The sequence below is a fragment of the Fukomys damarensis genome, unplaced genomic scaffold (assembly GCF_012274545.1).
Source record: "Fukomys damarensis isolate Sample0158 unplaced genomic scaffold, DMR_v1.0_HiC HiC_scaffold_4, whole genome shotgun sequence".
NCBI classification, from domain to species: Eukaryota; Metazoa; Chordata; class Mammalia; order Rodentia; family Bathyergidae; genus Fukomys; species Fukomys damarensis.
This window is the reverse complement of record NW_022900916.1, coordinates 38,828,823-38,843,307: the sequence shown is the minus strand read 5'-3', so window position 1 is coordinate 38,843,307 and position 14,485 is coordinate 38,828,823. Positions and strand designations below refer to the sequence as shown.

At 43.0% G+C, this 14,485-nt stretch overlaps 1 protein-coding gene across 1 annotated transcript in view; it reads left to right on the top strand.

Annotated features, from left to right (window-relative positions):
- The window catches only part of Snd1 (staphylococcal nuclease and tudor domain containing 1), a 445,827-nt gene that overhangs the window by 334,367 nt on the left and 96,975 nt on the right, over positions 1 to 14,485 (top strand). Inside the window, exon 16 of the mRNA XM_010633440.1 lies at positions 13,561 to 13,670. Within this exon, the coding sequence (XP_010631742.1) occupies positions 13,561 to 13,670 (110 nt within the window). The remainder of the gene's footprint in view (positions 1 to 13,560; positions 13,671 to 14,485) is intronic.

The window sequence follows — 14,485 nt, the reverse complement described above, 5'->3', positions numbered from 1 at the left end:
GGAGGGGAGGGGAGGGGGAGACAGGCATCTCTGAGGAGCCAGTAGTGCGCTGGTGACACTGGACAAGAATGGCCTGATAGTAGGGGTCTGACACAAAGGAAAGAGAACAAAAGGCCAGAATCCTCCCCCAGCATGCAGGATGGTAAAAGAGATCAGACATAGGGCCTGGGGCTCTGGAAGAGACGAGCCCCGCCCTGGTGCCATGTGTCTGTGCCCCCTGATGCTGTAGGTAGGCACCACCCACCCTCATTCTTCCCAAGAGCCCAGGCCATTATCTCCTACCTTAGGCTCCTGTGTGTGATTATAGCCTCAGAGGTTGCCACTGCTGTGTCTTTAGCCCCTTCTTCCTCTCTTCCTCATTTTCCCCTTTCCCTCTCTGCTTTGCCCTCTTTTCTTGGTTGAAAGCTTACACACGCTGTCTCTTACACACACGCACACTCATACACTTTGGCTTCTTTACATCACCATCAGGTTATGTGCTTAGTGGAGAGCTTTTCCCCCAACTTCCTAAATCCTCTGTGACCACTTCCTCACCTGCCTGCCCTTACTAGGTGGGAATCCTGGTTTCATCAGGCTCCTACCCTCACTGCCCCTCAGGAGTACAGCTGTGAGCATGCTGGAGCCACACTCATGCTGAAGGACAGGCACAACCTAATGGTGCCATTTACTTTGCTGTGTAGCTGCAGAGAAGCGAGAAAGCTAGTCTGTCAGCTCCCTGGTTTTCCCCTGGCCATTCCTCCCTCTTTCCACCAGAAGCTTTGTATCCAGGGTCATAGTTCCAATCTAGGCTCCTTGGTGCCCTGTTTCCATGTGGTGACAGTAGCTAAAAACCCTTAATAAGGGACGTGGCACAGTGGTGCCCAGAAGAGTCCTTGCTGCAATATTGCATCTGCAGACAGTAAAGGATGTAGAGCCTTTCTCTCCCTCAGGTCTCCCAAACAGGAGAAATAGTCACTTCAATAGAACAGTCTTTCCCTGAATTCTGCAAAGTGGATTCTAGGCAGTGGTTTGGATTTGCTATTCTTTTGTATCCCTGAGAGTGAGCAAAGAGAGAAGAAAATGAATAGACTGCTTGTCACATTACTGCTGGCATCTCCTCAGCACCTGGGGCTGCTGCTGAGAAACAGAGAATGGAAGTAGGCTGGAATAGGGGCCACAGAGAGCAGAAAGCCTCCAACAGAACAGGCACCACTAGCACAAGTCTTGTTGGAGGACATCCCTTTCCTCCACCATTGTCCTCTCTGGAGAAAAAGTCAAACCATGTAGTCATGGGGAGAGAAGTTCGTATTCAGTCTGTACAGTCCTGCCCTGGTTCTCCCTGCCAAGGCAGCACATCTCTCTGCCTAAGCTCCCAAAGTTGGCTCTCACATTACAGTAGCAAGCTGCCCCACTGCACAGTCCACAGCACTGGACCTTGTAATTAGATCAACTAGAAAGGTATCTTCAGCTTGAAGGCTCCCTTTATGTTGTGTAAATTTAAGGAAAAAGAGGTGAATAGTAGGAAATCAAAACCTTGTCTCATAAGAACTGGTTTTAAACCAGAGAAAATAAGACATGAGGATGACAAGAAATAGATGTTGTATCCTCAAGTATTTGAAGGGCTGTCAGATGGGTAATGGATGCTTTATATGATCCCAAGGAATTCAGCCAGACCTCAGAGGGCCTAGAATGTCAGATTGTTGAATTTCTATTTTATTTGGTAAAGTATAGAAGGCACTCAAGGGTTTTGAGGAGAAGATATGCTTTAAGAATATTATTCTGGTTTCTGTGTGTATAAAGAACTGGTGTAGTGGAAAAGTGAGGGCAAGCAGGGAGATTGGAAAATGTTTGGCCAGATGTGACGAGTCTGAACAAGCAGTTAATTTGAAGATTGAGAGAAACAACTGGAGGTGAAATGAGTGGAACTGTTAGGATGTGGTAGTTACTGGATCGTGCAGGTAGAATAGAAAAGGATTAAAGAGGAACAAGATCTTCATCCATCAAAATGATAGAGCTGGAGCCAGAAGAGGGAGCTCAGGAAGAGGATGAGGAGAAGGAAACATAGGAGGAAGATGAGCTTGGCTTGAGAAGACACCAAACGAGCATTCTGACAGACATTTGGAAGTGGGGTCAAGATCTTAAAGAGTAGTTCAGGGTTACATGTCTGTGGGTTCTGCATGATCCTCATGACAAGAGAAGGTGAGAATGGAGAGCCTGCCAGAGGATAGTCCTGAGCTTCAAAAGAAAGGGGCCCCAGACATGACAGAGGGCACCAGGAGGAGATAAACCCTGCAGCCCAGAGTGTTAAGAAAGGGCCCACTAAGAGACTGGCACATTGTTAACCTTTAGTGGGACTTCAAGCATCATGACTAGAAAGGCATTCTGGTGTAAAGCCCAGGAACAAAGACTTTTACCCAACAGGTATAACAGTGAACTGATATTGTTAGGCCATGGGAGAAGCAGCCACGATGAGTACAAATAGTAGCAGCACTGGTGTTTTCAGTTTGCACTTAAGGCGAGGGGTGGGGCACATTTGGACTGAGGAAGTCTGAATATCTAGGAGGTGAGAGAGAATAAATGGGGACAGTCACAACTCAAGAGAAGGGGTCATCATGGTGCAGAGTCCAAGAGAGAGAGGTAGAGGGCGCACATCTGCAGGCAGTGTCAGCTGCCTGAGACAGCTTCCCTCATGCTTCCTTTGCTTTCTAGGTTATAGGACCAGGTGTTTTTTTAAATATTTTTTATTAGTATTAAGATATTCTTAGGCTGTCTGTTGCCTTTACCTGATACTCTAATTCTGGGGAGTTGAGCTCTCTGCCTTGCCTTTATTTTTTATTTTTTTAAAACTGCCTCACAACATCCTTGAGAGCAAGAGTTGGCAAACTTTCTATTATAGGCTGGACAGTAAAATATTTAGGCTTTGTGGGAGTTATGGTCTCAGTCAAAACTATTAGCTCTGCCTTTGGACCATGAAAGTAGCCAAAGACAAGTGAGTATGGCTGTCTTCCAATAAGTCTTCATCTATAGATACTAAAGTTTGAATCTCAGACAATTTTCACGTGTCACACAGTATTATTCTTTTGATTTAAAAGAAAAAAACCTTTAAAAATATAAAATTGTCCCTGCTAGCTTGTGGGTTGTGTAAAGACAGAGTGGGCAGATTTAGTCTTCAGGATGTTGTCTTCTGCTGACCTCAACTTTTCAGGGGTCAGGTTGTGAATATGCCATTCTAACCACAAACCAGAATTCAAAGTGCTTATCAGTACAAGATGTATCTGTCCATCCAAGATTGGCCTGTGCTCTTGAAGAATCTTAACTCTTTGAAACTCCTTTCCATTCTTCCTCTTTTTTTTTTTTTTTTTTTTTTTTTTTTTTTCTACTTGCACTTGCAAGGCAGGTGGCAGAACCACTGAGCTAAATCCCTGGCCCTTCTTCCTTTTTTTTCTCTTCCTCTCCCTTTACCTCCTTTTCTTTGAAGTGAAGTCAGTAAGATAAGAGTTTCTCAGCTTTCCTAATTTTTATTCATTCTTTTGGATCTTGGGTATTAGTATTCCTGACACTAGCTAGTTTTTTCTTGTCCGCTGCTCTACTAGCTGAATATACTAATTTCTAGACATTTGAAATGTACTTTCCTTAGGAGGAGGAGCCCAAAGCAATTTTCTTTGACTGAAAGCTCAAGAAAGGCAGTAGTTTGGAAGTACACTCAACACATCTCAAAGCCATTTTGTTCAAATAACACAACACAGCTTGGTTTAGAAAAGTCGCTCTAAATTTATGCAAGTAAGTAGCTTTTGCATTTGGCTGCCAGGTGTGTGCCAGAATACCTTCTGGAAACTTGTACTTGCAAGATTCGCATGAGTACTTCCTGTGGCTTTCTCCCCACTGAAGCTGATCTCTCAAGGATCCTAGACAGTAGATTCAAATTTTTCTCTTTACCCATTAACATGGAATAAAAAAGACCAAGATTAGGAACCCTTTGGTGCCAGAAATGAAGGTGAGTGGTCCCTAAGTTCTGTTTGATTCGAAGATGAAGTTCCATATTTAAAATAAGTCATAAAAAGAAAAGTTGAGGTTCTCATAGAAACCAACTCCCCCTCCTTGTTCAGATGCAAGGCTTCTGCTTTTTAAGCACTGTTTCCACAGAGTTCCGTTGTTACATAAAAGCCTGAGCCCTGTAAGTCTTCTTGTCATTGGAAAGACCATGGTGGTCCTAGCTTCTGACCTCACATTCTTTTGTTTTTCATTTGTTAATGTAGATAGCAGGTTCTGGTTTGTTATGGACAATGAAGAGAACCTCAAGGGAAGAAATATTTGTAGGACACCAATCTTTCCCATGTCCAGTTGTACTCTGCTCCCAGTTGACAATGACATTGTTGCAGCTGCTGCTTGCAGCAAACCTCCAGTCCCCTCCCCCAGCACACCCCCAGAGATAGCCCTTATGCATTTGAGATGCCACCAGAAGGGAAAGGCCTTGTTAATCAGTGAGAGGTTTTTTTCTCTTTAAAAATCATTGTTTTCAGATCTTGCCCTGCAGTGAGGGAATTATAAAAGGTTATTCTGATGCTGGCCTGGTTGTTATCTCCTATACCAGCACTATCTGAAAAAGGCTTTTTTCTCTTTGGGAGTAATTCTTTGGTTTCTAAAGCTAACTGTAAACCAAGTGTGATAAAGCCAATTCTCTATACTGCCTGGCTAGACTGAGATCAAGAAACCCAAGGAATGCCTATAATCCCAGCAGGCTGAGGCAGGAGGATTGCTGTGAGTTTGAGGCCAGCCTGTGCTACATAGTGAGACCCTGTCTCCAAAAAAAAAAGAAAGAAAGAAATTCAAGGGATCTAAGCCATCCCTTCCCTACCCCTTCTGCTTACCATGGTCAGTGATTTAGCATATAATGTATACTCACCTTTAAGTCCTAGAAAGTAATGGTCACTCATGCATATGGAACTCAGAAACAGAGATTGTTGTACTTATTTCTACCAAGTATCTGCCTCTATGGTATTCATGTAGCAAATACTTGAGCATCTACTATATGCCAGGTACTGGAGATGGAGAGAGAACTGGTATGTCCCTTACCTCAATTAACTGAAGAATGAGGATCTATGAACAGGCCACCAACAGCTATCATGACTTGAATCAGAGAAACTTAAAGTATATTTAAGAGCTACGCACTATATTCCTTTGTAGATGCCTCCCTTCTACCCCACTTCCTTTCTTCAAAGGGAGCTGCAGTGCTCTTTGCATTGTATTGTTCCCATACCCAATTAATTTCAGTCCCTCATCTTTCACCAAATGCATCAAACATCACAAAATCAGAATGACCTAATAAAAATCTATCCTAAAAAACTATGAACTAAAAACAGCTTCATTCTTAGCTCCTGCCCAGTTCTGACTCCCTTGACTACAATTACCTGAGATGTTTGATCCCTTTAATTAGGATTCCTTCATTCTTCTTTTATCCCTTTATTCTGATCATTGAAAAAGCCTTAGCAGTGGCATGTTCCAAAATTGCCCCACAAGATGCTGTCTCCCCTGAGGAAGCAAAGTGGAGGTTTAGAGAACAAGGGAGAGAATAAAGAATTTGAAGTAATGCAAAATCCTTATTTTATTTCTGTACCTTTTGATGTAAATTGAGGCCGAGTACCATGCAGAACTAACTCTTGGGAACTACCTTGCCTGCCATTTACTTTTCTCCTTGGGCCATTTTTGGAACATGAAAATGAAGGTACTTAGTGAGATGGCCTATAGTTCCCAGCGGTTAGTAGCATTGGGAGCATTTGCAACTTAAGACCTCCAAATCGCTTCACCACCTGTAAGCAAAAACTAAAAGCAAGCTTTAGGTACATGAGATGTGTTGCATTTCTGAGAACCAAGGACATGAACTGATGCAGCTTTATATGCATATTTAATTGACAACCACATTCCTTAAAATTAAATAGACTTCTGCCTGCCTCTGCCTTTCATGTTGATGGTTGAGTTTTTGTTCTTGATGCTTAAGAAGGGAATAGCTATCTCTGTACTGTTATCACCAACAAATTTTTTAAATCATCTTAGGCAAACTGTAAAACTATATCTTTTCTTGGCCTATGTAGAGTTTAAGTGTCATACTTTCTGTGTAGAGTGAGGCACTTTATACTTCTGTTCATTGGAGAGAAAGGTGATGGGGAAAATACAAACATGAAACTAATTGAATCTGGGGTAAAAACTCTGCTGAGAGCTTGTGGATTATAAATTGAGTAGCTGTGGCAGCAGAACTCAAACAAAGGTATTGGAGTGCAGTCAGTGTGACAGGAAGCTTATTTTGGTGTCTTTCTGTGCCTTGCCTTGTTCTTGACAAGTAGTTTCTCCAGGGGACTGCATATATAGAAAGAAGGGAGAGGTATCTGTACTTTCCCATCTGTATGACTACAGCATTCTTGCCTAGGGTCTTACAGACTAGGGGTGGAGATGACTCAGTAGATGAGACAACCTCTTTCTTGTTCTTGTCCCAGCTGTCTGTCCTTCCATGTCTACACTCAGCTCCACTTTCTGTGTTAGCCAGGCATGTTGCTAGCAGCTGAAGCCTGTTTTTGTTCCCAGAGTCCCACCAGAACTGTTATTCTCCCTCCTTTATGGTTTGATCAACAAAAATAATGTTGAGATTTCAAGGAGTAGTATTTAAAGCAGAAGCATTTAGATTTGAGTATTATTAAAGAGAGCTTTGCCTAAAAGTAATAAGTAAACTCACAGTTCACCCTTTTAGGCTCCTTTCACTGTAGGTAGAGGGGTGGACACAGTGACTGACCCTTTAGCATTAGGAGTGAACAGTGTTTTTCACTGCCATTGGGAAACTTCTTTATAACCCAGTGCTCATGGACATTCTAAATTTTTCCAATATTTTGTCCAGATTTTTTCCCCTAATAATTACATCCCCTGCTTTTAGGCTAAGTGTTTTCCCTCCTTTCTTGTGTTTACACCTTTTAAATATTTGCAGATTGTTATCGTATCACGCTCTTAGTCACCACTTAACCAAGCTGTACAGATTTAGCACCTTTTATCTTCTCTTTTAGGGCAGGCCTCCCCACCCGTGAGTCATTTTCTCCTGATGTCTTTAAGTGTGCTCCAGTTTTCTGCATTTCCATGTGTCCACATAGCTTCCCAGCACTGATCATAGGTCATACATGAGCATTGTTTTCCTCCTCTGTTGTATTGGAAGGTAAACAGCTCTGTTGTGCCTCCAGCCCCTCAGTGCTGCTATTCAGTGTTGACTGCTTCATCTCTGGATTTAAACCACATTCTCTAAAAGTGCCAGTAAACAGCAGTATGGTACATAAGAGTGGCTGTGCCATGTTAGTCATCTCTGAAGTGTTAGTTAACCATGGGAAAGCAGGGTATATATGGTTAAGGATTCTGTTAGCCCCTCTCTTGGTATTTGCTTAAAACAAAATGGATCCTTCTAGACCTCCTTTAGGGTCTGCAGCCCAGACAGTGCACTAATCATTTCTTTCTCTATGTGTTTATATCTTTTCCAGGGTATTTTTTCACTAATGTTCATTTATTCAACGTTTATCGAGTATCTACTGTGCCACTGTGTGCTAAATAAACCATGTTTCAGGTTTAAGAAAGAATGAAATCTGAATATGACAGTGTCTGCCTTCAGAAGCAATTTCTGTTTTATTTTGAGTTTTATTTCAGTTGAAGATACAAGATTCTCTTATAGTAGCAGTGAGGAAAAAGAGCAAATTTACAGGAACATCCATGAAACTTTAACAGGGTCATGGATGGGGTCAAGTCTCATGGATCCTGTGTCCTGGAAAGAGATTCTGAGTCTGTGATTGCCCAGGCAATCTCCTGGTTAATGCAGGTTAGCCCTCCCTGTTATTGTATCCTTCCTCTGGGCCTGTATATCATACACTACCCATTCCAGTTCTAGAAAGAGGATCGTATAGACTTACTTGGTACTTGCTACATTTCTGTTAGGGCAGAGCTACGTCTTACCACCAGCCTGACGGCAGATCAGCTTCCCTTGAATCTGGTGCAGCAATCTCTTCTTCCCATTCCCCACCTTCTGTTCCTACTTCCTTTTTCCAGGTATGGAGAAAGGAAAAAAGAGATCAGGGTCATGTGCTAGAAAATATTGCTGCCGAGAAAGTGATGTGCATGGTGAGCCCCATGACTGACTCATCCGCTACATCCTGCCTGCTGTCTCCCAGACAAGCATGCATCTGCCTCACATAATCCAGTTATCTGTCACAGGTTCACACACTGCAGCCTATAGGCCAAATGACAAATTCAGTCACCAGTAACATACCTCATATAGTGGCAGAGGAAAATAATCTTTTCTGGCTGGTAGTTGAGCTGCATGAGCACAAAGTCTTTCTTTTTTATCACTGAATCTCTACCTTCCCACAGAGTACCTACCCCAGAGTACATAAGAACCAGTAAAGTGGAGGGAGGTAATGCCTAGGTGAGTACCCTAAGCAGAGAGAAGGTCTGTTTTATGCCTCCTGTGCCCTTCCCTCCATGGTGTCTTATGCATCTGGGACAACACAGTGGACTTACAGTAAGCACCATGGGCTAATCCTTCAAATTGGTCTTTGTTTCTCCCAGTTTTATTTCCTTCTGCTAAGGCCTGGCCTCTTATTTGTTGGACTAAGTGCCATTTGGGAAGCTCACTTCTAGCTGAGGCAGATGTGCCATACTTTCCCTTAGCTCCCATTGCCTGATAGAGGAAAAAGCAGGATGAGTCCTGAGGCTTAATTATCATAAAATTCAACATACAGTGTAAAATGTTCAGAGCAAGACATAACCCTCACATAGCCATCAATAGAATCTCTTATGTAGCCATTATCTTGTCATTAACAAGAATTTGTTCTTCTTGTTCCAAAGCTGACTGACCTAAGTGTTTGTGTTAATTGACCTAGTTAGTCAGTGTCTCCAAGAATGTAATTTTTTTAATAGAACAGTTATTCCAGAGCCCAGCATTTTAAGTTTGGAAGGAGGCACCCTCTACTCCACAAGTCAAGTGTCAAGTGAGGAATCTCAAAAGGGCATAACCAAAATTGTAGGATTTTATGGCCAGATGAGCCTTTGCAGATCCTTCATTTTATAGACAGATTGTAAGCTTGCAGAAGTTTAGTAGTTTGTCCGCATAGAGCAAAATTCTGAACTATGAGGCCCTGACAGCTAGTAAGAAGTTTCTCTTCCTAAGCCCTACAATTGTCAGGCAAAATGTTCTATTTTATTTTAAGGTAGGGAAACCTAGAAAAAATCAAGAAAATTAATACCTATAGGCAGATGAGCCCATAGGGTTTTAACAAGACCAGAGAGTCATCTGTAGATGGTGGAGAGCCTGTGCCTGCCCTTATGGGTGAGAGGGCCCACAGAGTTAGTTTCTCCAGTCTAGCATAGCCTTTAATAGGGAAGAAAAATGGTCAAGAGTGCTTAAGATATTTTTAATGTAGTATTTTTTAATTAAAACAAAATATTATCATTTCTTCAATGGTTTGTCATTGTCAAGAGCGACTCAGGCACTTTCCCTGCACCTTTTGGAAGCACATCTGAGTTAGTTCGTCCTTATCAGCAGGACACCAGGCTGGGGCATTATCGGAAAAGACAGCTATTAGTGGTAATATGCAGGATCCAGAATTACAGCACTTCCTCACCTGGCTGGTGCAAGCTTCTGGAACCCCAGTGATACCTCACTTTGCACTTTAACTTCTAGACCCTCCTCAGCTTGAGAGTTCTCCATTACTGCCAGTCAGCCTCCCATGCCAGCGAAGCAGCCTCTGGCTGCTTTCCGAGAACCCAGTTCTCTTTTTCTCCATTTGTTTTCTTTCTCTCTCTTCTTCTTCTTCTTTTTTTTTGGTGTTTTTATAAAGTCATTTTGCTGATGAGGAAGTAGCCAGCAATACTGGCCTTATTGAGTGCAGGTGTAGCTTGCCCTGGGTTGTTTTGTTCACTGAGCCCTGGAAAGAGGGGGCCACAGCCCTCCTTGCTGCAGTGCATGTTCACCTGACTGCAACCACCATGACTGCCTTCTAGCATAAGGGAATTAGCATTTGCATGGTCAGCTGTGTGCCACGGGTGGACAATGTTGCCTGCCCTGATTCTTGATCTTTTAGGACAAAATAGCAAAGCTGGAGCCTGATAAATCCACAGGGGGCCCTGTCCAGCCTTCCAGCCTTCTGTCTTCACACCTCAGTCTCTGCCCGTGTTTCTCAGGCTGGGTGTTATGCCCCACTAAGGGTCCTGAATCATTTCGGTGTCATGGCCGTCTTGGGTTGGTTGGTTTGTTTGTTTTCTTTAATGAAATGGAGTAGAAGATACAGTATCATACAATACAGTAGGTCAAGGTTAACCACTACTTAACTGGAACTTTGTAGTATTTAGTTTTATATGCTCATATGTAAGTGTATACACGGGTCATAGTAAAAATTAAAAGTTTGGAAAATGTCCCTCTATACTTGTGGTGTGGGGGGCGGGTGTTGGGAATCTAATCCAAGAGTGCTGCTCTACTGTTGAGCTGCATCCCCAGCCCATTATTATTTTTTATCCTGAGACAGGGTCTCACTGAGTTGGTGGGAATTGAACTTGGCAATCATCCTGCCTCAGCCCACTATCCTTTAACTGCAGACATGCAGCTTATCAAATTTCTAAAGCTCAGACATTTCAGATGTCATAAAATCCTGCCTCTTCTCTTGCCTGTGACTTTGAACCTTGGTCCCGTGATAGTTCTGCCTTACCCCAACCTGTTCTGTTTTCCAGTCCTTATTCGGTATTCCCTTGGCAAGAGGTTACTTTAGAGGAGACAGGTCAAAGAAAAATTCCTTTCATTTCTCTTGCCCTCGTGTCTGACAGAAATCAGTATGAATGGATGTTTACTTATTTGCACTTTAAAGGGGTTGAAAAACAGCCTGATTCTTCGTCTTCGTCTTCATCTTCATCTTCTGCTGCTGTCACCGCCTCTGCTGCTGCTGCTGGAGCCCAGCTGTTGGGAAGCGGAGAAGCAACATAACAAAGACCCTCCTTCCCTTTTCATCTACATAGTTTTGGGTTTGGTTTCCATGGGTCTAAAGGACCCTCTTATGAAAATATGTTTACCTCCCTGGGCATGTTGAGCTGTCAGGGTTTCTCTCTTTGGTCACCAGGTGGTCTCCAGGATCCAGAGAACACTGCTGGGGTCTTTGCAGCTTGACCAGCTTCTTGCTATTTCAGAATACCACAAAAGTGACAGAGTACATACACAACCACAGAAATTCCAAAATCCTTGATGTCCTCCTAGGGGAAATTCTTTCCCCTGGTTCCTGCTGGACAGTATACCACCTTTACTGATCCCATTTCTAGCCTCTAGTGCATAGCAACCCCACCCCACCTCATCCCAGCTCTACTATGAGAGTCAGAAACAGACTGAACACTTGCTTTTGTATTATTCTTGCTTCTGCAGCAATGCTTTATCTATGAGTATGTGGCACAATAATTCAACAAAATCATTTATTTTTCTCCTTAGCAGTTCTGCTCTTGCTTAGTTTGCAGTTATGAAATGAAAAGTGTTTTTGGCTATTGATGCTGTGAGAAACATGGACTATCTTTTATTCCATTTTACTCTAGCCTCATCTCTCCCTTCAGGGCTAATTTCAGACTCTGACTCTCTTGAGTTACTTGTCATCTTTTATAAAAGTAAGTTTTTTTCCTGCTGTACCATGGTACTGAAGAGTTGGAAGTGAAGAAGCCCTGTTTCTTCTCAACCATGTGATGCTTGGACAGGGCCTTCAGCTGTCCTGTCTGTGCAAGGGTGGGAGGAGAGTGGTTGTTGCCAGCTTAGGCTACTCCCCTGCTGTAGTTTCCCTCCTGCTACATATCATTTTGTGTGATCTATTCTACCGGTGAGATCTGGAGGCCCAGAGAGAAAGGTTTTTTTCATTTGATAAGGACCCAAGATATAGGTAACCCTTTCTGCACAGGGTTATGCCCTGGCCAGAAACATAAGCAGCCACCTCACCTTACCCATAAACAGAGGAACCTTCTGTCTCAGCAGTGGTGGGACTTCTCCCTGGGCCAAGACTCTTGTCCCTTTGCTGGAGGCTTTTCATGAATAAGGTTATTGCAGCAGGACCACCAGTGATTCAGAGGTGTAAGCATTAAATACATCCTTCCTGAATTTTCATCATTTTCTTTTTCTGCATCTAGCCCAGTTCACCATTTTGCCTCATAATTACAGCTGCAGTATAAATTGCTTTGAAATATTTATAAGTCTTACCCAGATATCAAAATGCAGTGTGTTTCATGGTCTGTCACAGACGACCACTGTTGTTAGTGATAAATGTATTTTCAAAATGAGTGATTGAATCAAGGAAAGAAAATGGCATTCTAAGTTGGTCAGTGAGTAATTGTTTCATACAAATGTTGTCACTGGATATAAACAAATATAAAGGATGGGTTTGTGTCCACTAAGATCTTAAAGGCTAGTTATAGTCAAAGAAGAATTTGAGATTTTTGACCATAGGAATTGCTAAGGGTGATGATAAAGATGATGCTAATAATAGCTCAAATACTTTGAAGCTTTCCATGTGCAGGTTCTAACTTTTTTACATACATAGTCTATTTTATATATATAACCTCTCCAAGTTACATATCAACTTTACAAAGTAGATATATTAGTTACATCTGTTTTACAAATAAGGAAACTGATGCTTTGTTTGATTATTTAACCAGTCACAAAGTTTAAAGTGATAAGATTAGGATGTGAATTTTGGCATGGTGGTGCACAACTGTGATCCTAGCTCTCTGGCAGTCTGAAGCAGGAGGATCTCAAAGTCGAGCCCAGCCTAGGCAGCTTAATGACTTAGAAAGACGCTGTCTCAAAATAAAAAGGATTGGGGATGCAGCTCAATGCAAAGGCCCTAGTTTTAATCCCCAGTACCAAAAAGAAGGATGTAAATCCAGGTCTGTGGTTCCAGGGACCTAATGCTTCATAAGTATTCTGTTTTTTTTGTTTTGTTTTGTTTTTTATTTTCTTTTATTCTGAATGGAAAATAAATGGTGTAAGTGTCCAAAATATAGCCAAAAACTTATTTGAAAGAAAACTTATTTGAGAGAAAGCTTATTTGAAGAGGAAAATGACAACACTTTGAAATGTGATGTGAAAGTCATGTAGTAGGGAGAAAGGGTCTCATAGTCAGGTGCGGTGGCCCTTGGGAAGCACAGTGGCTGGGATGGCACTTAGGTTGAGAGAGCCATTGATGTAGTGATGGCCACATCTGCAAGACTGAGAGTCTGTATGAAGTGAGGGGCATGAGATGGGGATTCATCTTATCTTGTGCACACTTTTCTGAAATGCGCCTTCCCCCAGGGGCTCTTGATAATTCCCACATGCTGTGACTGAGAGCCCTCTGCATTATGCCATTGCTGCTGTGACAGGGCTGGGCTCTTCTACCTTGGAAAGCCCTATCCTCTTCCTCTTCTCCCCATCCTGTATCTTCATCTCAAAAGATGGAACTCAAATCCAACGCCTGACCCATTGGAGATGTCAGGGAAGCACACTTGCTGGACAGTAAATCTTCTGGACCCATTGTCATCACAGATTTTCCTTTTTTCTTGACACAGGCATCGAATGCCCCAGAGGAGCCCGAAACCTCCCAGGTTTGGTGCAAGAAGGAGAGCCCTTCAGTGAGGAGGCCACACTCTTCACCAAAGAACTGGTGCTGCAGCGAGAGGTAGGACTTCTCTCAGTTGCTTCATGTATGAAAGAGCCAAACAACAGGGCTCCCTTGGTCTGACCCTTTTCTTCCATGTCAGAGACTGTCCCCTTTTCCACTGCTCAGTCTTCAATAGCCATAAGCTATCCTTGTGTCTGCCTACATCTTACTTTGAGCCCAGCATCATTGGCCAGCACCCCCAGTTGCCCTTCTCCAGTGGTAGCCTAGGATGTATGGTGAACACAAGGCTGGCCAAGCCAGGATCCTAATGCAGGGGGCTTATAGCTTTGCAGTCCTCCTTGGTGCACTAGCCTGAGCTGCTGCCTCCAGCTCGATTTAGAAGCTTGACTAACCCTGTCAGAGGCCAATTTTCTTTGAACATTTATTTGTATCTTTGAGTAATTGCATTTTCTGTAGCAGGTTTTCTGACTTAATTTAATTGTATTTCTGTTTCTGCCTGTTGGGCTGGCTCTTTCAGGCAAGAGTTAGGTTCTCGGCTGTTGTGGTGCCCTTCTACCTGCTAATTTTGCTCAAGTCTTCGTCAACAGAGCCATCTCTTTTCTAGGAGTATGCCAGCCATTCATCCTGCTGGGTGGGCTAGAAAAGAACAGTGGGGAAGTATGCTTAGCATACTTGGGCTTAGGGTCTGGGATCTGCCTGTGTCCCTGTTTCTGTTACAATCAAGTCTGTCAGGGCCCTCTAGCTTTCATCAGTATCAAGATACCCACAGAGCTGCAAGAGTGTCTAGTCCTAGGGCCAGGGATTTAGCTCAGTGGTTCCGGCACCTGCCTCACAAGCACAAGGGCCTGAGTTCAATCCCTGGTACAAAAAAA